The sequence below is a fragment of the Antennarius striatus genome, chromosome 17 (genome assembly GCF_040054535.1).
Source record: "Antennarius striatus isolate MH-2024 chromosome 17, ASM4005453v1, whole genome shotgun sequence".
Classification (NCBI taxonomy): Eukaryota; Metazoa; Chordata; class Actinopteri; order Lophiiformes; family Antennariidae; genus Antennarius; species Antennarius striatus.
In genome coordinates this window covers 4,309,456-4,335,295 of record NC_090792.1, presented here as the reverse complement: position 1 = coordinate 4,335,295, position 25,840 = coordinate 4,309,456, and the positions used below count along the sequence as shown (strand labels likewise).

The window sequence follows — 25,840 nt, the reverse complement described above, 5'->3', positions numbered from 1 at the left end:
TGCCCTCTCCTAAAAAATGACCTTTGTGCAGCACCTAAATTTCAATTTGGAGTCATTCTGACATTTAACTTGGCTAATTAGCAATTGTGCTTTCTTTCTTGTTTGTGTTACATGTAGAGAATAACAACCAAATACATATCACTATGGATTTAAGCAAATGATTAAGTGAGCTTGATGGATTTCAAAGAAAATTTCCATCTGGCGAATTTAATTTGTGCTGATAGCATCTGAAACTGAACCCTGAGGCAAACACTTTGCGTACATCAATGGTCCTTTCGCCCACAGAGACCAGTCTCACTAGTATTAACCAATGGGGAATGCATCAGAGCAGTCACAAAGACTTTCTCGCAGCAGCATTTTCAACTTTGGCTGAAATTGTTTTGGCTGGAGACTAAATAGGCTAATCATTTCAAGCAATTGTGCAGAACTTGGTGTTCTGAGCTGTTTGTGATCCATCTTGTTCATTTGGATCTTTGCTTTCATATATTAATTACCTTACATGGTATGGGTAAATAGCAACAAGAAAACTGAATTTGTGTGTATCAGACGGTTCACAGCATACAGTAATTAGTTAAAATATGAACAAAAAATAAATTGGAAATATATAACTGATTAAAATTTGAATGAAAGCATCTTTGAATCATGTAAGCTGCCTGTATGTGAAGCTTATGTATACTTTTCTTTTAGGTTACTGACAATTATTACATCATTAATGAGCTTTGCCTCTGCCTGCGGATGGGTCACCTAAATAATAAATAGGAAAAATAACAGAAAAACCAAGATGAAAATAAAAAAAAAATGATTGTTGGAATTTTCTAGTCACTCCTCTGGTCCTTTTTCTACAGTTGTAGTCCAATTTCACGCTGAGGTCCAAGTCATTGTGATGCATATACAGTTCACCACAAATCCTCCTGGTGTTCAGTTCCTGGAATAAAGATTCAGTAATCCATTTTGAATTTACTCATCTTGTTTATCTTGAAAATACTCAATTTTTCTGTGGATAGTGAATTATTCCATCCGCACGATCCAAGACTTCCATGTTTTGCTTTTTTTTTTAATTAGGAAAATAAGTCAAAAGTTATTTGAATGTTCAACAGAGATTTGAGCTCATGTCCAGGAATCTATTGGTTTGTCTCTTCTTACATTGTTACAGTATTCACATGGATGAACTTCAAACAATACCCAAAGACAGATTCCCGCTCATGTTTCTTATAGAGTCGATGCTTAGCCATGGAGCTGACAGTTGGAGCTACTCCACTAAACTGTGCTTTCCATCACCCACTCTGCACTCTCAAAGGAGGGCTTGTCATCCTCACTGTCATCATACTGCAGCAGCATGCCATTCACAGACAGACTGCGCTTAGTCCAGATGTTACTAATCCTTCGAGGGTAGCTGCTGCGACACTGTGTGGCACCAACATGACCCATGTCAAACGAGTGGCTCCGCTTGGGCTTTCCCTCCTGTGGAAGTCCTAAGAGACGTCCCAGCATAGTGGTGGACTCAGCCCTCCCAAGCAGAGGTTCTTTATCGGACGGGGGTACCACAGCCACCGTCATCATAGCGTTGGACGTTGAGGGAGGGGCAGAAGTTCCTTGGTGGTCCCTCGCAACCCCTCGCAGCTCCAGTGACGTGAAGGCCCCTAAAAGGTGGTCCAGATTTGGCCGTGCTTTTGCACCGTGCCTCCTGAACTTGCTGCTGGGCAGGGTGCTGCATTCACTACCCTGTATCATGTAGCGGTCACCAGCCCCCCTTCCTGTTTGGCTGTCCAATGAGTTAGAAGAGGACGAAGATGGGGAGAGACTGCTCTGGAGGGATCCGCACTTGAACTCTACCATTTCTTCACGCATGACCACCATGGTGGACTTCACTTGTGGCGGGGCACCGTTGAACCTGTTCAACCCACCGTTGGTCTGAGAGTATGTGTCACTCACATTGGGTAGTTTATTCGTCTGAATGCCGCTAGTCACCTTATACCGCACCATGAGGATGATTATGAACACCAAGAGTGTGGCTACAATGATTCCACCAATGACTAAGATCATGGTGCCTCCCAGGAAGCCGCTGTGAAGAGACTGACACTGTGGATAATCTTCCCTGGTGATGAACTGGATGCAGCCGACAATGTTGGTGGCAGTGAGAGTAGTAGCAGTGTCATCCCAGATGGCCAAGACACACAAATCATACTGCATTCCTGGGACAAGATTTGTAATGACAAAGGCTCTGCTGGTCATGGGAATCATTCTGAAAAGAAACAGAGGGACTGTATTAATGACTTATACAGACCTCTTGATACTCTGTGTTCAAGACAAGATCAGGGAATTAGGTGTTAAAAGCAACACTGGATTAGAGAGTTATGCTGGGGCAGATCAAATTAAAAAGTCAAGCTTAAGCAGTTATTTCTATGCACAGGGTAATTCAGAAAAAACATCTTCATTGGTCCTAGTTTACTCCATTAGCTATGAAAAAACGAAAGCCTGGTATTTAGTCACCAGAATTGATTCTATCTTAATACAGTTTTTCTACATGTATTTTTAGGCATTTATCCACCTATCCTTTAGTTGTTAATATTTACAGAAATTCAATCATTGCTGCTGTAGTTGCAGCTTTTGTTGTGTGAGCGGGCTGTTGAGTAATTAACTCTACTGACTGTATGTCTGTCCAGCAGAAAGAGACCTCAATAAGATACACATGCAGATAATTTGCAATGCATACAGCCCATTAGAAATTAAGCTCTGTAAGCAGTAAGATGGTAGGGCATGGTATACAAGTATTGGTGACGAATGGGAGGGTTGTCACATAACTAAGTATTTTCATTATTTTTTTTGTAACACTGGCCATGAGGTTTCATCTTTGAGCTGAGATTATAAAATTAATCCACAAAAATATGTACGCTGTAATATAAAAAGGAGTAATTCCCATCCAGACATTTTGCTTCACACAGGGTTTTTTCTGTAATTTCCCAGCAGAGAAGAAGGCAAGTTGTGATGGAAGATTAAAGGTTATGAGTAAACAGCCAGAACAAGTCCACTAATTACTAAACAAGTGATAATGCAGAAAACATTGACATATTAGGTTGTATTGAATGCAGCATAAAAGCAGGGCGGCACTATCTGCTTTAGTCTTTTGGTGACTTTTGTTCAGTATTATAAACTATGGGTAGAAAATGTCCCTAAGAAGAAGACTCATATTGTACAGTATATTTATCTGTAACTATATTTCAAAGACACCAGAGGAGCTACAGCGGATTAATCAATCATAATGTCCTGTACCCTAATTCTGATGAAGTTGTGTGGGTCGCATGTTTGAGAGAAGTCATGCAATTTATTTTTCCCCCGTGTGGCTCTGATTGATTTTTTAATCACGCCGCTGCTATTGTTGAGGCCTGAGGAGACCGTGTCGGCCAACAAGATGTGTACAGTAAACTACACGTCAATACTAATTCAAAAACAGTAGTTGGTCTATCTGTGCTCATTATATTTTCCCTTTTTCAGTTTGTAATCTTTCTACTGACGTGCTAAAGGACTTTGTGCTTAAACGTGAATATGTTGCCGATGGTAATATTTCTTCTGTGTACACATCACATACTGTGCCCACTGATCGTATAGTCACAATATTTTATAACATCAAACAGCAGCAGTGGTTAACGTTAAATTGAAACGTGTCACTGAGACAGTCAAAGTTATGACTTGCTATACTGAGGATTAAATGGCTCATAAATGATTAAGAAAGGATTGGAAGGTTTTTAAGCTGCAAATTGTTAGGAAGGATTAATGATTGATGAAACTACTTGCATTGCACATATTGCAGCATTTTTATCAAATTATAGATATTTGTGAAAAAAATCATTAACATTTTTTAAAAGGAATGTGCATGAGGCATCCATTTTCACATTATCTATCCATCTGTGTCTTTCTGCCTATCTATCTATCTATCTATCTATCTATCTATCTATCTATCTATCTATCTATCTATCTATCTATCTATCTATCTATCTATCTATCTATCTATCTATCTATCTATCTATCTATCGATCTATGTTTTTTTTGATCGAATGTGCAAAACAGGCATTTTTAGACAACAGTGGCACATAATAAATTACTTAATTGAGTATTGTTCATTTCTGTGTCTTGAGCTACTGGAGCCTGATGATTATTCTGAACTCAAAAACAGTAGACTATGACGGAAACTTCTCATAAAAGGGGGTTATAAAACTATGATTAGAGTAAGATTTATTTCACTGACTGCAATATATTTGGTCCTTATTAATGTTTAACCTGAATGTATTGCAAAGGTAGAGGTCTGCTTTAATTATATTAAACATTACTAGTCTCACTCTCTTGTGTACTAGAAGAAATTGATTATAGAAAACCCAATGATGTCCAGCTGCAGTGTTCAAGCTCACACTTTATAGACTTAAGTAGCTTAGGAGGGATAAATTAGAATGAGCCTATCACCATTTCTCTTAGTTAGGTTTCTAATTAATTTTTCATTGCTGGGATTTCACTTTTGGTTTTCACTTTTCTAATTAGACATTAATTGAAAGTTAGTTTCTTATTTATATCATGAACAAAATCTTGAAAATGCATTTATATAAGTCTTTATTTATCCTGTGTAATTTTGTCAACACACATACAGACAAAAACAAACCAAAGACAACAAAAACAACTTGTGTTTCCTTAATGAAAAAGAAAGAGCACACAATTCGAAATTGACTGAAAATGCTTAATTCATCACTTTGTCCAGAAAATGTTCAGCTCCTACTTTCATGTAATAAATTTTATCATTCTTACCTGTAAATAAGGACCTCATCATCAGAACAATTGTACTGGAGCTGATACATTTTGACCTTTGGGGTTGATTTGCTAACAGTCCACTTCACCAGAGCAGAAACAGCAGTCACTTCTGAAACAGACACCATCTTCTCTGGCATAGGTTTCGGCTCTCCTTTACTGATCTTGGTGGAGCTTGTTATGTCCGATAACCCTGACTTTGATTGAGTTGTACGGTTGGTTCCGTTAGTCAGATGAGGAAGTTGAATTATTGACAGCTCAATAGAGGCTGTTGATTCACCAGCAGCATTGGCAGCTATGCAAGTAAAAATCCCATAATCCTTTGATGTGGTGATTGTAATGTCCAGGGTGCCATTTTCATATACTGTAGCTCGGGAAGAATTGCTAATCAAACGGTCATCAGGAGCAACCCAATGCACAGTTGGCATTGGATCACCGACTGCTTTGCAGCGCAGGCTGGCTGTTTGGCCTTCAAGCACAAGTAACTTGTGTGTATGCTGTGTAATTAGAGGGGGCTCGCAGACAAATTCCTCTTCACGAATTGACCAAAAGTAGCGCCCCTTTAGACTAGTAGGAGAAGCACAAGTTTCCATGTCATCGTCACGTTCCAACCTTCGAAGCCAAAGCACTTCACAGTTGCAATGCAATGGGTTTCCACCAAAGCTGAGAGAGAGCAGAGGTGCATATGGGGTGCTCATCACGTCGCTACTCTGAGACCTTGCAAAGATAGGGTCCGGAGGGAGCTTCTGGAGACGATTGGAGGTCAAGTCCAAGCGGGCCAGTTTTTCCAGGTCTGTAAAAGTACCTTCAGCAATGAAGGAGATGAGGTTATGATCCAGGCTCATCTGATGGAGGTTCACCATCTTACGGATGGATTCCCAAGGCACACTGCGTAAATTGTTATATGACAAATCTAGATCCTCTAATGTCAGCATCAAGTCATCAAAAGTTGCTTTGGAGATCTGACTCAGCTGATTGTTATTGAGGATCAGGTGCTGCAGGTTAATCAACCCTCTGAGGTCATCTGGTCCCAGCTCAGTCAAGCGATTACTGTCCAGATGCAATGATCTCAGGGTCTCAAGGTCAATAAATGAGAAAGGCTGGATGGAGCTGATGGTGTTACGGGATAAGGTGAGATCTACCAGACCTGTCATATTGGCAAAGTCCTGAGTACTGATTTTAAGGATGAAGTTGCCACCAAGCCGGAGCTCCACTGTTCGCCGATCAATGTCCGGTGGTACAAACAGCAGACCTTTTGAGGGGCAAAGAGTTCCCAGAGACTCTGAGAGGTTCTGGCAAACACAGTATTTGGGACATGCATGGACCATGGTAACTGTGGTTCCCAGAAACAGGAGAGTGATGACCACTTTGTCCATGTTAGTTCATACAAAGGGCACCTGCAAAAACAGACAAGGATCAGATTAGAATTGAGATGATAACCCGATGACTATAGTTGATCAATAATATTGTTTTTCATTGTTATATACATTTCATAGGACTAAGCTTCATAATGGTTTTTTGTGTTTGATGTTCACTAGCTGTAAATTTAAAATTTCAAAATAATATTAACCATAAGAAAACATCTGAACATTATTGTTGTTATGGTAACACACATTATCATAGGTCTCAAGTTTCACCAAGACTGCCAGATCAAATAGACCAAAACTGTTTACTTGATGAGTAAGTCTGATAATCATTCCTGAATAATTTTTCATATTGACAATTTGCATCAAAATATCCATATACACTTCTTCTGCAATGCAAATAAGGTATAAAGAATCACACAAGGATTCTCTGGATGAAGCCCAGGATTAAGAAGTGCTAAGAAGCTATATTTAATGACGCACACGCTCATGCGGTAAGCTGTCATTGAGATATGCCATTATGCTTGCATTGTAAACTAGTTCAAGTACAGGGCCTATGGATGAATATGCACTAAGTAGATGAGTTCACTGGAAGGTAGCATGTATCCTTGTATCCCCTTTGTCTTTTGTTTCTCATGTTTCCTACATTTTGGCAAATGATAATGCATTGTCCAAAGAGAAAAAGTAAAAAAGAAACAGAATAACCAAAATTTCACAAGCATCAGGTTTCAGACTCATCAAAGTTGTCTAAGAAGTTTAATTTGTATTTTTTGATTTTTTTATCCAACTCCCCGTGACCCGCTACGGCAGATAAAGCGGCAGGAAATGGATGGATGGATGTATTTTTAATTTTTTTTTGTCTACATACGTGGTTCACTCTCTTAATGGCCAAATGGGACATCATCCAGTGATGTCATCCAGTATTCCCAAAATACTGTGTCATTAATATTTCACACTACGACAATAGGAAAATCAGCTTCATTTTTTTTCTTCTTTTTACCAATAACATTTGAAAATGGATAATTAATAACCCTAACTATAAACAATATAAAATATTTCAAATTACTAACACACTTCCCAAAAGGATAATGCATATAATTTCTTAACATTTCAACACTGAGGGAGAACTAGAAATGACACAGATATTCCTGCTATTATGAGTTAATATGAATAGACCATTCCATCAATCTAAACAGAATAGCAGAATGACATAATATCCACCATGTTAAAGGATTTCATACTTTAAAGTAAAGAGACCACTTATGAGATGCACACCAATAGCACTCTTATAAAATACATGTGACATTCTATTAAATTTTGTCCAGTGGTTTTCTGAGACATGGATAGACTATACCTCTTATCTAACCTGTTCGGTATGAGAGACATATAGACATCAGCAGCCCTATATGCACTGACATAGTAAAAATAGCGACTTTTATATTGTTCAGTGAGCACTGGAGATCTGTGGCAAAGGGCTGAGCAGGTTGGAGCTTGTCTGCTTCATTGTCAGTTTTCAGTTACCCCACGTTTTATTTTTTATTTTTTTATTTTTCCCATGATGTTCTACTGTTTACAGTTTACTGGAAATTCTATATAACAGCATTCTGTTCAAGTCCTGTAACTGTGTGGAGTTTTGCTCTCCTAGATTGCATTACAGTTTACAGCATGTTACTCAAGTGGACAAAACCTTAACTTTCACAGCTATTTTCAGGTTGTTAAAAGCTCCTACTTTAAAGCACTACCTTTGCTAGACAGTGGCCAGCGTGATTATAATTGTGGTGTTCAATAGTACTAGAGAAGTGATTAACTCAGTAAATGAACTTAATGATATCAGTCACAAAGGGATATAAAGGCCATGGATTCTAACATTAGCTAACAATGGATCCTTAATCATGCATGCATTTATTTTCTTCAAACTAAAATATATAGCTCCTTTCAACAAAATCCATCAATCACAATTCAATTCATTTGTATTTGTATAGCTAGATCATAACAAATACAGTAGTTATCTCAAGGACTATAAGAACAGGGCCCTGGTCTTATACAACCCAACTTGTCCTACAGCAAAGACTTTGGCAATGGAGGCAAGGAAAAGCTTCTTTTTAACTAGTAGAAACCTTGAGAGGATGAGAGAAGAGAGACAGAGAAAGAGAGAGAAAAAAACTAAATAAATAAAATAAAAGTAAAATGAGAAATTGATGACAAGAAAACGAAGATGTAGAACGTGAGAGAGGGAGAAACTGAGCCAAGGACAGAAGGAGAGAACCACACAGAACAGGAGGGACAGGGACAGAAAGGCACGATAGAGAATAGGAGCAGACAGAACCTGATGCAGTTATTAAACTATGCAGTGGTTCATACTATGTAGAGGAAGCTGCTGATGAAGCTGCTGATTCGAGAGCTGCTATACAGTTTATATAAACTGCAAGCTAGCAAGCTTAGCTAGTTAGTTTACTATTATCATTAGGTAAGCAAAATGCTTCACAACAGTCCCCCACAGCAGGCCAGTGAACTGATGATAAGACTTGAAGCAATAATGACAATTTGCATGCCCACAATCCCAGTATGTTTCATGCTCTCATGTTACAGTCAGTACCAACTTTTCCAATTAGATAGCCCATTTTATTTATGAATTCACTACAGTGAAATTGTTTCAGATGTCAGATTAATCAGGGTTAAAGAAACCTGTGGGAAAATATGAACACGAGATGCTTGTTTTAGGCACATAACAGCAGACTTGAAGCACGTGGTTCTGACCCACTGAACAATGCAGATAATCCCCACAGGATCTCCTGGTGAGAGCTGTCAATGATGACAGTTTCTCTCATGGATTCATTTTACTGGACAGTTTGGACAAACAACAAAAGCTTGAAGCAGCTGCATATTAGATTTTCTTTTCATCTTCCATTCCTCTGAAAAGGAAAAGTTATGGTGGTTAAGCATTTTCAAGAACCAGAGAAAATGTAGAAATGTGAGGAAAAGAACATCGAGCTGACTGGATGGAGTCTTTAGGTTGAATATACAACCAACCAAACCACATGTCACTTGTGGGTAGTTTTTAGGATATGAGGCACATTGAGTCCTGTTTAAGGGAGTGATAAGTGACCTTTGAGGGACATAAAAGGCTCAGTCATAAAGAAATAAGATCCCAGGACAATTCTAAAGTTCTACATACATTTACTGTACTCATGGGCTTTACCAACACCACCTACAATTCACTGTAAGGGTCAGAGATACTGCTGAATTACCAAGTGCACACATTTCAGTACACTGCTTCACAGTACATTATGGGTGATTATGTCTAGGCAATGGCATGTAAAATAAATTATTTGTAAACCAGTTGTGGCTTATTTGATTGATTATGTCTGTCTTAATTTCTGTTAAATACAAACAACCATTTCTAACTCATCTGCTTACTTTAAGGACAAGAGACAAAGAACCAACAACAGGCTTAAATTATCTATTTTTTGGACTTGGATTGTTCCTGAAGGAGAGAAGGATGATAATTCCGATGTCTTCTTCTTCATTAGTCACCAACAAACCTACTCACCAGTCAGATAAGTGAGGTTTTTATCTTTGACTTAGAACTGCTTTACTCAAGCCTTCCTCACTCAGCTCTGGTATCTTTGTATCTTGGATACTTGCAACTATCGGCTGTGATCAGTGCTTTAATCTTCCAACACTTAGAAGGAGCTCAGGCCTACTAACGCATGAGTGAGTATAGATATCTGTACCTGCCAGCACTACATTGTTTCTCTTTACCATACTTTGATGAAATATGTCATGACAGCTTGGTAAACCAGAGTGTGGTGTGTACAATCCACTGATGTCATGATGCATCATTTGTGGGTGCTGGCACTCAAAACTGTGACAACGCTCATCTCACACTGCTGGTTGGAGTAGCCAGCATAATAAAGTTGCCTCACACAGCGGACTAACTGGCAGACAAAGTGTTTTCCTTAATTGTGATAAATCCACAATCATACTTTAAGGAAATCACACGTGTGTTAAACAACACAATTCAGACAAACTTAATCAGGTCAGCTTGGAAATCTTTGAACAAAATGTTAAGTGTGGAGGCTAAAGAACTTTATCTAATTTATAAGGAGGAGTTGGTTCCTTTACCTGCACTTAAGCTTATTGTTCTGGATGGGTTGACTCAATAACACAAGACCAGCAGGATGAGCCTCCAACAGTCTCCCACAGACAGCTGTATACATTTACATCAATCAGCTATGAGCTTGTCTCTACTGCCTTTATTAAAACACGGCAAGACTGCAATCAGTGTAAAGCCAATTGGATAGCTTTGTTCACCAAACGAGTGAGATAAAATAGTATTGTGGTGTATAACAGTGGTGTATAACAGTGATGTCAAAGCGATGCCAAATGTTTTCTGTCAGTTCATGGGCAGGTCATTATCAAAAGCTTTCAGTAGTGCAACTACACTGTAGATGTGCTGTGGTGCAGTATTGTGGTCAGCGCTTTTTATTTTTCTAGCAAGAAAAATTTATTGGAGCACATCCAATACTTCCATTCATATGATGCTCTCCCATCTGAATCCTTTCGACAAAGACTATCAGTAGAAGTAGCTGTTATTTTAAAGGTCCAAAATACAAACTTGGAAATATGCAAACATGGAGCTTCAAAGTTTGCATCTCTACTGCTGAAAGAAAATAGTTTACTCTTTGATTCATGTATTAACAGATTCCCATTACATAGTTTCATTTAGCATTTTTTTAACCTCAGATTGAGGACACTAAGTGTTTAGACTTTGTTTATTTGGTTTCCTGTTTCTTTGGGGTGACATTCCTGTTTTTTTAATTGTGAATTAGGAGGAGAAAAAAAATAATCAACTGGTGTTGCTTGATGTCTGCAGGGCTTATTTATTCTGTATGATATCAACATAGGAGTCATGATTACCTGCTAAAAGTTAGTTGAGGTCTTTGTCCATCTTTCCTTACAGTCAGACCTTCATTCAAGTGCATTCATTGTGTGTTTATGAATCTAAGATCTAAAATCTTCAGAATGTTTACCCGTCAAAGACGATCAAAAGTACTTAGTTTGTATTTCACATTTGAAATCCCAATAATCAGCCTTGTCTGTGCTGGTAAATATGCTTGGGCCCTGACAGCCTTAGCCTCAGCAGCCAGTTGCGAGTCATGAAATGGTTGAGTGGATCTCTGGAATGTGAACTTGGTATCATTTTCTGTATTTTTTAAAAAGAAAACTGGTTACATGCAGGCCACAGTCATTCTATCTCCTGTGGTAATTTAGCTTTTTGTGAAGATACTAAACTTTTAGCTATAAATGGTTTTGTGAACCAGACAAAATTGATCCTGGCCTCTAGAGGATCATTAGTGTTTTGCAGGAATGTCTAGAAAAAGCTTTTCAATGTAAACTTTATTGTGGCAGTGCAGTCAATTAAAATACTACTACTAGTACAGCACATACTGCCCTCCCTTCAACCCTGGACCCTTTTCAGTTTGGTTTCCGGTCCAACCCCTCAACCGATGACGCCATCTCCACTGCCCTACACTCGACCCTCATCCACCTGGAGAACAAAGACTCACACGCCAGAATGCTGTTCAACGACTTTAGTTCAGCATCCAACACAATCATCCCCCAGCAGCTCATCCACAAATTGGACCAGGTTGGATTCAACACCTCCATACGCAACTGGCTACTGGACTTCCTGACAGGGAAACCACAGGCAGGTTGAGTCGGTAGCAACACCTCCAGAACCATCTCGCTGAACATGGGGGCCCCACCAAGGATGTGTGAGCCCCCTCCTCTTCACTCTGCTGACCCACGACTGCACAGCAACTTCCAGCTCCAACGTCTTCATAAAGTTTGCAGAGGACATGTCTCTAGTGGGTCTCATCTAGAACAATGATGAGTCACCCTACAGAAATGAGGTGAGCCCCCTGGCTATGTGGTGCAAGGACAATAATCTCCATCTGAATGTGGAGAAGATGAAGGAGATTGTTGTGGACTGCAGGAGTACACGCACCCAGCATGCTCCACTAACCATCGACGGTGCTGCAGTGGAAAGGGTCAGCAGCACCAAGTTCCTGGGTGTGCACATCTCCGAGGACCTGTACTGGGGCCCCAACACCGCATCACTGGCCAAAATATCCCAACAGCACCTCTACTTCCTCCGCAAACTGAAGCGAGCAAAGGCCCCAACCCCCATCATGCTCACCTTCTACAGAGGCTCCATCACCGTGTGGTACGGCGCCTGCACCATTTCTTGCCGCAAGACCCTGCAGCACATCGTGAGAGCAGCTGAAAAGATCACTGGTGTCCCTCTCCCTTCCCTCACAGACATTTATAACACCCACCTCACCCGCCCTGCCACAACCTTGAACTCTACCCTCATACTGCCCTGCCCCCCCAGCACCTAATTACCCCCGTCAACTCAGGGACTGCACACACATCACTTCCCCTATGGGATTAGAGAGTGTATAGAGATTTTTACCGTTTGTGTTCCGTCTTATACGTTGTGTTGTACTGTCTGTTGTACTGCCTATGTTGTACTGCCTGTTGTACTGCCTGTTGTACTGCCTGTGTTGTACTGCCTGTGTTGTACTACCTTTTTTAAATATAGTGATTCTGCTCAAAGGCGCATCGGCAGTGCTCCCGAGGTGACCTGATGCCACCCATTGTCAGCTCACCTCCGGGTGTCTTTTGGGCGGGAGCGGGAATCGAACCGCCGATCTCAGAACATTGGACGACCCGCTCTACCACGCGCTCTACCACTGAGCCACTGCCACCCAAATATATGGACTTTGACTTGACTTTGTCTCTGATACATGTCAGCAGCCCATCATTCATTCATTCATCTTTATCTGCTTCTGCTTGAGCGGGTCTCGGGGTTTGCTGGAGCTTATCCCTCCTGTGGGCGAGAGGCGGGGGACACCCTGGCGTGACGCCAGTGCACTGAGGAGCCAGTGCCAGTTAAAGACAAACAACCACTCAGGCACACACTATGGGCATTTTGGAACAGGTCAACTCGCAAGAAGTGCATAATTTTGGAGGTCGAAGGAAGCCGGAGAACCTGGAGAGAACCCACACAGACACGGGGAGGACATACAAACTGTACAGAACAGGACTCAAACCTGTGACTGTCTTGCTGTGAGGCAACAGTGCTAGTCATTGCTCCACCGTGTTGCCGCATAAAAGTTCCGTAAACATAATAGTGAGAGCCTGGCCTACTTTGCTGCAGTTATCACATTAATTGAGAAATCACTGTTTACAAGCCACACAAAAATAACAATGTCTTTTTTTTTTTTTTACATTTGTGTTGATGAGAGTATATACTGTAGTTCATGTCAATCTTCTATGATTACCTGTGTTTCCCTAGTGCGGTGACATGACCAACCCACTCAGTTCATTTTATCTTCATCCTCTCCTGATCATCAGCTACAAGCCATCTTTATCAGCTCTATTTTATCTTCAGTACCAGTTTACAGCACAAACTATGGACTGACGACATTTTCCGTATCATTCATTGTACACAAGATAATGCTAGACCCCGAAACGTATCTTCACAATTTGTCTTTGGGAATCGATCTCAATCTGTTTATCATTGGCTTAAGTCTCCCACATCTACCACTGCACCAGTTATGTCCAGGATTGTTCATTGTGAGTTCTGTTCTGCTCTCATCTCATTTAGATATCCTTCAATATGTATTGGACTCATAATTAAAATAGACCTTTCTGTTAAACTCTTCATCATTAACTTTGTCTAACAGTTCATTTATATTAAATATAATCAATGTTTTTAAATGCATTAAGTTGTTTGACATGTAGAGTGCTTTTTAAATGACTGTAATGTTAATGATAAATGTATATAAACTTTGTGTGTGTTATTGAACGTGTACCCCAGGAAAACTAGTTTTGCTTTAGGGCACAGCTAATTGGGATTTGATAAATACACAAATTAACCAATATGCTACCTGGATTTTAAATGTCAAATCAATATTGATTGATATTACACACACATACACACACAAACACACACACACACACACACACACACACACACACACACACACACACACACACACACACACACACACACACACACACACACACGCAAGTGTTTGAAAGATGAAGATACAATTGGTTTCATAGGAGATAAAAACTCCAGAGTGGATTAATTAAATGTGGGATGAAGTTTCAAAACAACGTTATTTGACACCCCAGGAATACACTGGTCTCAAAAGGAAGTCAAATGTAGCATGCAGTGCTTTAGCTGTCGGCTACAATTTGGGACCTTTTTTGGCACCATGACAAATTTTCTCAAATATCCATTAGCGTTTTCGGTTTGCAATGCGGTCATGGATGCACACAACTAATCACAAGATGCTTGAAATTTAACACAAATCTTTCAATAGTGTAATTGCCTCCATAAGCTGCATGTCACAACCCTTCTTCAAGATCCAGATGTCAACTCTGTTGGCAAGTGAGATGAAGTAAGTTACTAATTTCCTTCTTCTTATTTATACATGAAGGATGTGCATGTGTTCCCTTCACCCCTTCAACAAGTTTATGAAATAAACTTAAAAGTTGCTTTGAACATCAATCACAGCATAGTTGAATCTCATTTTTTACCTCCACCAAAAAAGACATACTGTATCTTTGCTTGGTCTCCTCCTGCTGTGTAGCTAAAATGTTGTGGGGTGTTGTCCATGGAACCAACTCCTCAGATATGGTGATAACTGGAATAAGTGGGACCCAGCTTATTATAATTATTTTATTTTTAGTTACTTTTTTAAACATTATAGGGATTTTTACAATCCAAAAGTTGTATATTGAATAATGGACACTTTCACCCTCTATAGTTGCCATGTTGGCATCTAGCAAATATTGAGATTCCTCAACCTCGTAAAAACAGCATTCAAGGAAGCTTACAGTTTAAAAAGACGACAAAAACTTATAACTACAGTATACTGTAGACAAAAAAGTACCATTTAGATAAAAATGTGGCACATGAATCTGTTTACTTTTATTCAGAGGAAATACCTGACACATTTTTGATTTCATATTTGCAGTCCAATGCTGAAACCATTGGGATATGATTTGAGACGATATTCCCAAATTACACAAATAAGTATTCCCACTTGCATTATACTACATCTGAGCCTGTTTAAGTGCTGTGTTTACATGCCTGCAAAGGCTACAGTCTCAGCAGGTATAAATTGTCAAAACATTTGCCTGACATGGGACTGACTACATGAGAAATGTGTGTAAACTAACAATTAGCATTGTTTCATTGTTAATTTCTGCTGTCGCCATTCGACACAGATGCTTCTTTAGTAAGCTGGCACCAAGGAAAGGTCAGACCTACTGAGATTGTGTTCCCTTTTCATACTGTATTTACAGTTTACCTTTGTTTTGTACGAATTATATATAGGCCTCTGACATCACACTGCAAGAACACTTTGTTAGATACACGATTAATTGAACTGCACTTCACAACTGTGCTTGGTCTTTGATAAAGCCCTCCCCCAACAATAATGAATGCCAGCACCAGGAGGAGGGCTCCACAGCCCACAACAGGATCAAATTAACTGATGCTGCTTGAGGCCAGCAGTTAATAAATTAAATTGTTTAGTTATTTTTTAAATTTTTATTCAACCATTTCCAACCTAATTAACCTTTATCTGATTAGACTCTCACTGTTTGAATGCATTTTTTGAATGTCACAATATTTAGCCTGTTGGTACTATTATATCCCACATTACATGTCTCCAGTGAATCCAATGCTCGTTATCAATTTCCTGTTGAAATTCCATTATAATATTTTGTAAAGCTAATTACAATGGAATGTTTAAGGTCAAAGAAATGATCCGGAGATGCTAACAGCTTTCAGATAAAAAAAAAGAAGAATTCAAGATGAGAAAAGGTTAATGAATTGTGAAGGAGAATTCAGAGACATGAATTGGCCAAATCAAAGGTTAATGGCAAAGCTTCGTCATGATGACGTTGCAGAGTGCTCTTCGAGTCTGGGCTGCTCGATATGAGATGAATTCACATTCAGCAGTGAATGCTTGACTGGAGGTAAGCTGAATCTTTTCAACAACACTGTCTGATCGGAATTGTTAGGGATGGTCTCGAGCAAAGATGTGCCTGAAGGATGATTATATAGAGATTGTGCAGACGGTGAGTCATGCTTTAATGAGGTTTTCGTTTCAACCACTGTAATGATGTGACTTGATCAAACCGACTCTGTTGGCAGTTGAAGGAACATTTGACATGACTCAACCTCAGTGTTATAATTAGTCAGACCTAGATGTTCAAAACAGAAATTCTGCTTCCTACCAGTCACTCCACACTACGGCAAAATTCATAGAAGAATATTCTTTGGCTGTGAAGAAATAATTAATTTTATTGCACTACCTTAAACAAACTCAACTAGAACCAAGGCAGTTACAGACTGCTACACCCCACGACATGGCAAACAATCCTGAAGTCCGCTTTCCCCATGAATTCAAAATTTTACCCTGACCTACTTGCATAAGTTGAACTAGTTTTCTTAAGTTCAAGGTCATCATCTCATTTTCATCCCCTTTGCCGCCCGAGTAATGTGTTTTTTTGTTTCATCTTTCTATCTGCAACGGTTGCGAAGATATTTGGTGGACTAACTAATGGACAGACGAACGGAAGAACACTGACATTCACAATACATAACCACTTTGAAGCACGATATAATCATTACCTTTCATTGACTTATTATTGCTTTGCCATGAACTGATGAGTTGTCAGGTCCAAATTGGTTAGCCATTAGTTTTATCTGATTTAAGATAGTATTTGTCTATTTTATTATTATAATTGTTATTATTATTATTATTATTATTATTATTATTGTTGTTGTTGTTGTTGTTAGTATTATTATTCAGTAAATTATCTAATTTCTTATTTTTATTTCAAGTACTTTTCATTATTGTGAGAAAATATCATTTTGAGAAAGTTACTCAATATATTTTGATGGAGTTTTTTTTTTCCCCCCATAGTTTATTTTGACATACGAAATCATGATTTATCTAAAGCAAACCAAAGCGTCTGACCTCATCACGCATACATGGGTCATTTTGCTCCATTTAAGGCTCTCTACCAGTGTCTGACATTATGAAATATTTGGTTGGCTCACTGCCCGGTTCACCACTTTACTCTTGACTGCTGAACTCTCAGGCCAAAGCCTCCAAACCTGTCAACCATGAGATTGAGCAAAGACCACAGAAGGGCTCAGACTTCATGTGTGGTTATGGTTGATCTTGTGAGTCCAGGAGGAGGAGGATGACAAAGAAATACATTTCCTAGATATTCAATCATTTATTTTGGTTCATTTAATGAAGGCTTAAGATAAAAGTTCAGTGCTCTACATTCCATGTAGAGCTGTGGTCAAAAGGGTTGTATTCAAGATTTAACCATGTTTTACAGAAGGCACAATTCATAATGAAAAACACCAGTGTATCAAAGGTGGTTGCAGTGAGATAAGTTAAAAGCTTTCAAATAAAGTCAGTGTTAACCATGTGGTTTAAATGGAGTTTATCAGCATTATGTGAAAATGTGACTTTTCTTCTCAGGAATCAGAGCTGTTATTTTTTTACCTCAGGTGTGTCACATGTACACATACATGCTGTATAGTTAATTAGCTTCATTTGTGAGAAACAGGGATACATATCACTCTTTCGATTGTCATTCAAAGCACACATGTCACACAAATCAATAACTGAAGCCCCAATAACTGTCATGTCATTTCACATCATTTCCTCAAAAAGTGAAGAAAAAAAGAAAGCTTGTGTTTATTTTTTCTAGACAAGCATTCAAAGCAACAGTTCAGATATAATAACATCTTTAAAAAAAATACTGTCTCATCTGTTTAGTTTGTCTTGGTGAATGATTGGCCAATAACATTAAAAAGATTTCATGAGCAGAGAGAGGTTCATATTGACTGAAGCCACTGTCCACAGACTAAAATAAAATAGATTTTTTTTTTCTGAATTGTGATGCAAGGATACATTTGAGTGGTCGATGGAGCAATGGAATGGAAATAATGCAGCCAGCCAGTCTGGCACTCCTCCTCACAGGCAGGCTCAATCTGTGGCCCATGATGCATTCACATTCCCAAATCAGGCCTATCATGGAGAACAATGAAGTATATCTGCTTTTATCCCACGAGTCACATTTCCAATTAATTGCAGAGTCACATAATGTTTGTCTCTTTCCGCATCCTCACAACCCGAGGTCGAACTCAATATTAATCCACTACAAAAGTGTTACGGACGATATTTCCATTTAGATGGGGCGTGGATGCTATTCCGCAAAGTATGCCTTGGAGTTAAATGAATATACGGTTGTTGATTTGCATTATTAGCATTTATCCATGGAAGTAAGCAAGTAATTCCAAAGCTTCCTAGAAAGAGATTTAATCTGTGAGAAACTGCAGCCTGTGGGTCAGATTATCAAGTCACAATCAGGAAGTATGAGACTCTTTGGAAGTTCTAATTACAGATGGGAGCTAAGAGCTGAAACCATATTAATGTGATCTAGGCACTCTGAGCATGCCAAACTTCATATATTTGTAGTAAATAAGCCACTTTTGAGGCTTAACTAATCAATATTTTAATACAATTAAGTTGTGCAACATTAGCTTCATGTTACCCTAAACAGGAATGTTTATTTCAGAAACTGATTGCAATAGAGTGACTATTAAAAGGCTGCAGTCATTATATACTCATATGGAATATTTAAAATATATGTATGTCAGTGATGTAACAATTATCATTAACCGTCTATTTTTTAATTTTTTTTTTTTTTTTTTTTTTTTAATTTTATATACTGGTTTGATCCCCGAAGGGAAATTAAGAACGCACACTGTAGCTACTGATTCAAACGCATGCATACATATATATTTGTGAGTACAGGCCCCTGTATCACAAACACACACAAGGGGGCCTGTAGGCATGCAGGGGAGGTAGAGTGGCAGGCAGCTCCTTCTTGGTGCGCCTCAAATGAGCAATTTGTAAAGGGGACGGCACCTTGCTCAAGGGTGCCTCAGCAGTGCTCTGGAGGTGAGCTGACACCTCCCACTGTCAGCTCACCTCCGGGTATTTTTTGGGGGGTGGGAGCAGGAATCGAACCACCGATCTTAAATCATAGGACGACCTGCTCTACCGCCCGCTTTACCACTGAGCCACTGCTGCCCTGTTATATACTGTTTGCTCACCTGAGCACACAATTCACCCTTTGGCCTGCTTCAGCTTATTTTGCTTTTTCAGTCTAAAATTTCCCTGATCAGTTAATCTTTCAAAGAGTAACAATACCTCTCATCAAAAGCTAAAACAGACCAATCACATGCTAATCAATCCTCCTCTATCCAGTATAGCTAAGAATCCTTTATTTCACCAGCTTGTAAAAAGTATGGGGAAATTAGAAGCTTAGAAGTTTGACAGAGTGAATATTTGATTTGTGAATGCAACGCACAGTGGATGCGTTAACTGGATTGTGTTAATTAGAAAATTTGCCAGATTTGCGGTGTTGTCCTTAACTTGTGTTTTCACCACTTTTGCTTCGTGGCCAGAATAGTCTAGATCAGTGGTTCTTAACCTGGGTTCAATCGTTTCCTAGAGGTTCGGTGAGTCGGAGGTCAAGACAAAACACCCGACACGATGTATCGGGTGTTTTTGCCAAATGTAAACGAATGACTGTGTATGTTTGACACATCGTGTCAATTCGTAATGACACGCCCCCTTAGCCATCACTGTCTGCAGGTGATCATGTGACGCTACATCGATTAGCCTACCTGTGCTACCTGCGCACTCTAGTCGATTTATGCCTGTCATGATGGTACGTCATCTGATTACTTTCTTAATATTTTAATTCATAGCAACTATGTTGAGAAAAAAAGAAAGTGGTCGGATGAATATGTACAACGTGAATTTACTTGTACTGTATAAAAGAAAGTGATGGGAGTCAGCGTTCTGCATGATTTGCAATGTCAAGTTGAGCAACTGTAGTCTCGCACTGGCAAAAATAAAGGAACACTTCCTTAAGCTGCATGGAAAACAAAATAAACAGCCTTGCTGTGAAAATAACATAAGAGTAGCACTTGCCAAGGTGAAGCCATGCATATCTGAACTGGTCTCTCAATAACAACAGCAGACGTCACACTGATTTGCAGGTAGGTCATTTCATGTGAGTTCATGCACTGTCTTGGTTTTGTTCTTTAAAAAAGGTGACATTAATGCACAATTCATTAAATACACCAGTAAAACATATACTTAGGTCTTAACTGTGAATTATTATTTTTTTTTTTAATAAAGAAGGGTTCAGTGAGTGAGCATATGGTACCTCCAACAAGGTTAAGAACCACTGCTATGGATGGATGGATGGTAGATAGATAGATAGATGGAAAGATAGATAGACACTTTATTAATCCCAGACAGTGTTAATTCTATAAGTGCACCTTCAAGAAATGTCATTCCATTTCAGGAAACCATGACAGAAGTGCAATTAATGATACTTCAACACAAAAAAAACATGTGCCCTCCAGAAAAAAAAGGTCACTGTGTTGTACTTTTTTTCTTCAAGGTCCTTCAGACACAGCAAAAACCTTTCCCCAATTACCAAAATAAATATAAAAAAAAACAAAAAAACATCTCAGAAGGAACAGCACCAGCTCCCATGCTCTCTTATCAGAAGCTGCCAGATGTCGGCCCACAACACTAACCCACACATAGCCTGAAGGTGCATCGCAACATGAAGCCATCATATTGGGGAGGGAGAGTGAGATGCAGCGGAGGGAAGGAAGAGGGAAAAATAAACGTAGCCTGGGAACATTCAGAAGGAAAACTGTCTCACTGCGGAGGAGGCTTGATTGAAGCAGAGGGAGGCTGGGAAAAAAGTGAATCCTTTGTGTCAAAGACCAGTCTCTTTTCTCACCATCATGCCCGAGAGGCTGAAGGCAAAACAAGGAAGAAGCAACATCCAATAGATTCTGACAGAAAATGATCTATTACCTTGAAAAGGGAGAAAAGAAAACTGGAATAGGATGATTCCCATCACAGTTTCATAGCAGCAAAGATAATGCAAATCAGTTGTGAGTAACAAGCTACATCCATCACCCTTGTTAATGTTCCGATATACAGCACAAGCCCAGCAGCAAAGCCAATCACAACACACACATTGTATGCAGAAACAGGGTGCCATATACACTGCCTGATCAAGCCATCTGTGACTAGATTCAAACAGGCTGCTAAAAATGTGCTGGTTGAGAGACCTAAAATCCCATTTTGTTTCACTTTCTCTTGTGCTGTTTAAAGAAAATACCTGTGGTGACACTAAGAGGCACACATCCTTGATGGATGCACACAATGGTTGGAAGCTGCTCACTGCTTTTACTTATTTTACAAGCTGCCAGTGAAAGCTGATTAACACTTCCAATCATCCCAAAAACAAACGGGGTAGTATGAGCTTTTACAGAAACGCAAAAAGTGTCAGAAAAGGCAGTTTGGTTTGTAGAGAAGCATAATCGTAGGTGAAGACGAAAGAAAAATAGAATCAGAGATGGTTTAAATCACCTCCCATTTTGAATAGTTGATTGACAGAGTTTAGGAGATTAAGATATTCATTCATTCATTTTCTGCCGCTTCGTCCGCCGTAGCGGGTCACGGGGAGCTGGAGCCTATCTCAGCTGGCATAGGGCGTGAGGCAGGGGACACTCCACGCACGACGCCAGTGCACCGCGGACAGACACAAAGACAGACAACCATGCACACACACACACTCCTATTTCAATTTAATTTTTATATACTGATTTAATCCCAAAAGTGAAATTAGTGGCACACTCTAATTAGTTGAATCATGTGTGTGTGTGTGTGTGTGTGTGTATGTGTATATGTATATATATATATATATATATATATATATATATATATATATATATATATATATATATATATATATATATATATATATATATATACATTTTTTTGTATATATATTTATATATTCATATTTATTTATGTTTGTCATATTTGACACTCACAAATAAACATCTGGTACCAAATTCATAGTTTCTTCTTCCCCAATGAAACTGTGGTCTATGGGAATGTCCTTCTTGAAAGGTTACAGGTGATCTTTCAGGATTACTGTAATGAGTTAACAACTACCAACTGATTACATGATTTTTCTTCTGAATGAGGATTTACACATTTTCCTGGATTGACAGTCTGTCAGGGAATTGTGGCACAGCGCCAGAGCCCTCCTCATAACATCTCAAGGGTTCATTGGTCTCAAAGCTTTTTGGACTCTCTTTCCTGGGGTAATTTTATCAAATATCACCAATGTGGGATGATGGTTCCTCTCCAAGGAACCATCACCTTAACGTGGTGGAGAGGTATGTGTGCCCTAAGGATCCTGGGAGCTATGCTGTCGGGAGTCTTGTACTCCTGGTAGGGTCACCCAAGGCAAACAGGTCTCAGGTGAAGGCCCAGACAAAGAATGGTTCAAATATCCCATGAAAAACGGAAAAGGGAAAACTGTGACCCTGCCCGGAGGAAGCCCGGGGCCCACGTCTGGAGCCAGGCCTGGACGGAGGGCCCGTCAGCGAGCGCCTGGTGGCCGGGTCTGCCACGGGGCCCAGCCGGGCTTAGCCCGAAAAGGCAACGTGGATTCTTCCCACCCCTGTGGACCCACCACCTGCAGGGCAGACCGATGGGGTCGGGTGCGCTGCCATATGGGTGGCAGTGACGACAGGGGGTCACGACGGACCAGACCCGGGCGGCAGAAGTTGGCTTTGGGGACGTGGAATGTCACCTCACTGGCGGGGAAGGAGCCGGAACTTGTGTTGGAGGTGGAGCGCTACCAGTTGGATCTGGTGGGGCTTACCTCCACGCATAGCCTCGGTTCTGGATCCAAACTCCTGGATAGGGGTTGGACCTTGTTTTACTCCGGAGTTGCGTCAGGCGTGAGGCGCAGGGCGGGTGTGGGGATACTCACAAGCCCCCGGCTGAGCGCCGATGTGTTGGAGTTTACCCCGGTGGATGAGAGGGTCGCTTCCCTACGCCTTAAGGCTGTGGGGGGGAAAACTCTGACTGTTGTTTGTGCATATGCACCAAATATCAGTTCAGAGTATTCGGCCTTCTTGGGGTCCCTAAATGGGGTCCTTGAAGGGATCCCTTCAGGGGACTCCATTGTTCTCCTGGGGGACTTCAACGCACACGTCGGCAATGATGGAGACACTTGGAGGGGCGTGATTGGGAGGAATGGCCTCCCTGATCTGAACCCGAGCGGTGTTATGTTGCTGGACTTCTGTGCTAGTCACGGATTGTTCATAACTAACACCATGTTCGAACACAAGGATGCTCATAAGTGTACCTGGTACCAGAGCACCCTGGGTCGGAGGTCAATGATTGATCTTGTGATCGTATCATCTGATCTTCGACCGTGTGTTTTGGACACTCGGGTGAAGAGAGGGGCAGAGCTGTCAACTGATCACCACCTGGTGGTGAGTTGGGTCCGTTGGCGGAGGAAACCTTTGGATAGACCTGGTAAGCCCAAACGAGTAGTGCGGGTGAACTGGGAACGTCTGGAGGAGGACTCTGTCCGTGAGGCCTTCAATTCACACCTCCGAAGGAGCTTCTCGTGCATCCCTGTGGAGGCTGGGGCATTGAACCTGAATGGTCGATGTTCAAAGCTTCCATTGGTGAAGCTGCAGCTGAGAGCTGTGGTCTCAAGGTCTTGGTTGCCTCAAGGGGCGGTAACCCTCGAACACCGTGGTGGACCCCGGTGGTCAGGGAAGCCGTCCGACTGAAGAAGGAGGCCTTCAGGGGCATGTTGTCCCTGGGGACTCTTGAAGCAGTTGCAGGGTACCGACAGGCCAAAAGGACTGCAGCCTCGGCTGTGATGGAGGCAAAACAGAGGGTGTGGGAGGAGTTCGGAGAGGCCATGGAGAAGGACTATCGGACGGCACCAAAGTTGTTCTGGAGGACTGTCCGACACCTCAGGAGGGGGAAACGGGGAACCATCCAAGCTGTATACAGCAAAGATGGGACACTGTTGACCTCGACTGAGGAGGTTGTCGGTCGGTGGAAGGAACACTTTGAGGAACTCCTGAATCCAACTACCCCAACTGACCCGTCCTCTGTTGCAGAGGCAGAGCTGGAGGATGATGGGGGATCAGAGTCAATCTCTCGGGGCGAAGTCACCGAGGTAGTTAAACAACTGCACGGTGGCAAAGCCCCGGGTATTGATGAGATTCGCCCGGAAATGCTGAAGGCTCTGGGTGTTGAGGGGCTGTCGTGGATGACACGCCTCTTTAACATTGCGTGGAAATCTGGGACAGTGCCGAAAGAGTGGCAGACTGGGGTGGTGGTTCCTCTTTTTAAAAAGGGGGACCAGAGGGTGTGTGCCAATTACAGGGGCATCACACTCCTCAGCCTCCCTGGGAAAGTTTACTCCAAGGTGCTGGAAAGGAGGGTCCGGCCGATTGTCGAGCCTCAGATTGAGGAGGAACAATGTGGGTTCCGTCCTGGTCGTGGAACAACGGACCAGCTTTTTACTCTCACAGGGATCCTAGAGGGGGCTTGGGAGTATGCCCATCCAGTCTACATGTGTTTTGTGGACTTGGAGAAGGCATATGATCGTGTCCCCAGGGATATACTGTGGGAAATACTGCGGGAGTATGGAGTGAGGGGGCCTCTTCTCAGGGCCATCCAATCCCTGTACGCCCAAAGTGAGAGCTGCGTTCGGGTTCTCGGCAGTAAGTCGGACTTGTTCCGAGTAGCTGTTGGCCTTCGCCAGGGCTGCGCTTTATCACCAATTCTGTTTGTGATTTTCATGGAGAGGATATCGAGGCGTAGTCGTGGTGAGGAGGCTTTACAGTTTGGTGGCCTGAGGATTGCATCACTGCTTTTTGCAGATGATGTGGTCCTGTTTGCGTCATCAGCCTGTGACCTGCAGCGCTCACTGGTCCGGTTTGCAGCCGAGTGTGAAGCGGCGGGGATGAGGATTAGCACCTCCAAATCTGAGGCCATGGTCCTCAGCAGGAAACCGGTGGAATGCCTTCTCCAAGTGGGGAATGAGGTCCTTCCACAAGTGAAGGAGTTTAAGTATCTTGGGGTCCTGTTCACGAGTGAGGGAACAATGGAGCGTGAGATTGGACGGAGAATTGGGGCAGCAGGAGCGGTATTGCAGTCGCTTTACCGCACTGTTGTCACAAAGAGGGAGCTAAGCCGAGAGGCAAAGCTCTCCATCTACCGTTCAATCTTCGTTCCTACCCTCACCTATGGTCATGAGCGATGGGTCATGACCGAAAGAACGAGATCGCGGATACAAGCGGCTGAAATGGGCTTTCTCAGGCGGATAGCTGGTGTCTCCCTTAGAGATAAGGTGAGAAACACTGCTGTTCGCGAGGGGCTCAGAGTAGAGCCGCTGCTCCTTCGCGTGGAAAGAAGTCAGTTGAGGTGGTTTGGGCATCTGGTGCGGATGCCTCTGGGACGCCTCCCTAGGGAGGTGTTTCTGGCACCTCTAGCTGGGAGGAGACCTCGGGGCAGACCCAGGACCAGGTGGAGGGATTATATCTCAACACTGGCCTGGGAACGCCTTGGGATCCCCCAGTCAGAGCTGGTGGATGTGGCCCGGGAAAGGGAAGTTTGGGGCTCCCTGTTGAAGCTGCT

At 41.4% G+C, this 25,840-nt stretch overlaps 1 protein-coding gene across 1 annotated transcript in view; it reads right to left on the bottom strand.

The window, feature by feature from the left end:
- Positions 1-1,122: 1,122 nt before the first annotated feature.
- Positions 1,123-25,840, bottom strand: part of LOC137611026 (leucine-rich repeat and fibronectin type-III domain-containing protein 2) — a 138,213-nt gene continuing 113,495 nt past the window's right edge. Inside the window, exons 5-6 of the mRNA XM_068338985.1 lie at positions 4,792-6,188; positions 1,123-2,242 (exon numbers count right to left, since the gene is read on the bottom strand). Coding sequence (XP_068195086.1) covers positions 1,258-2,242; positions 4,792-6,167 — 2,361 coding nt within the window. The 5' untranslated portion in view covers positions 6,168-6,188 and the 3' untranslated portion in view covers positions 1,123-1,257. The remainder of the gene's footprint in view (positions 2,243-4,791; positions 6,189-25,840) is intronic.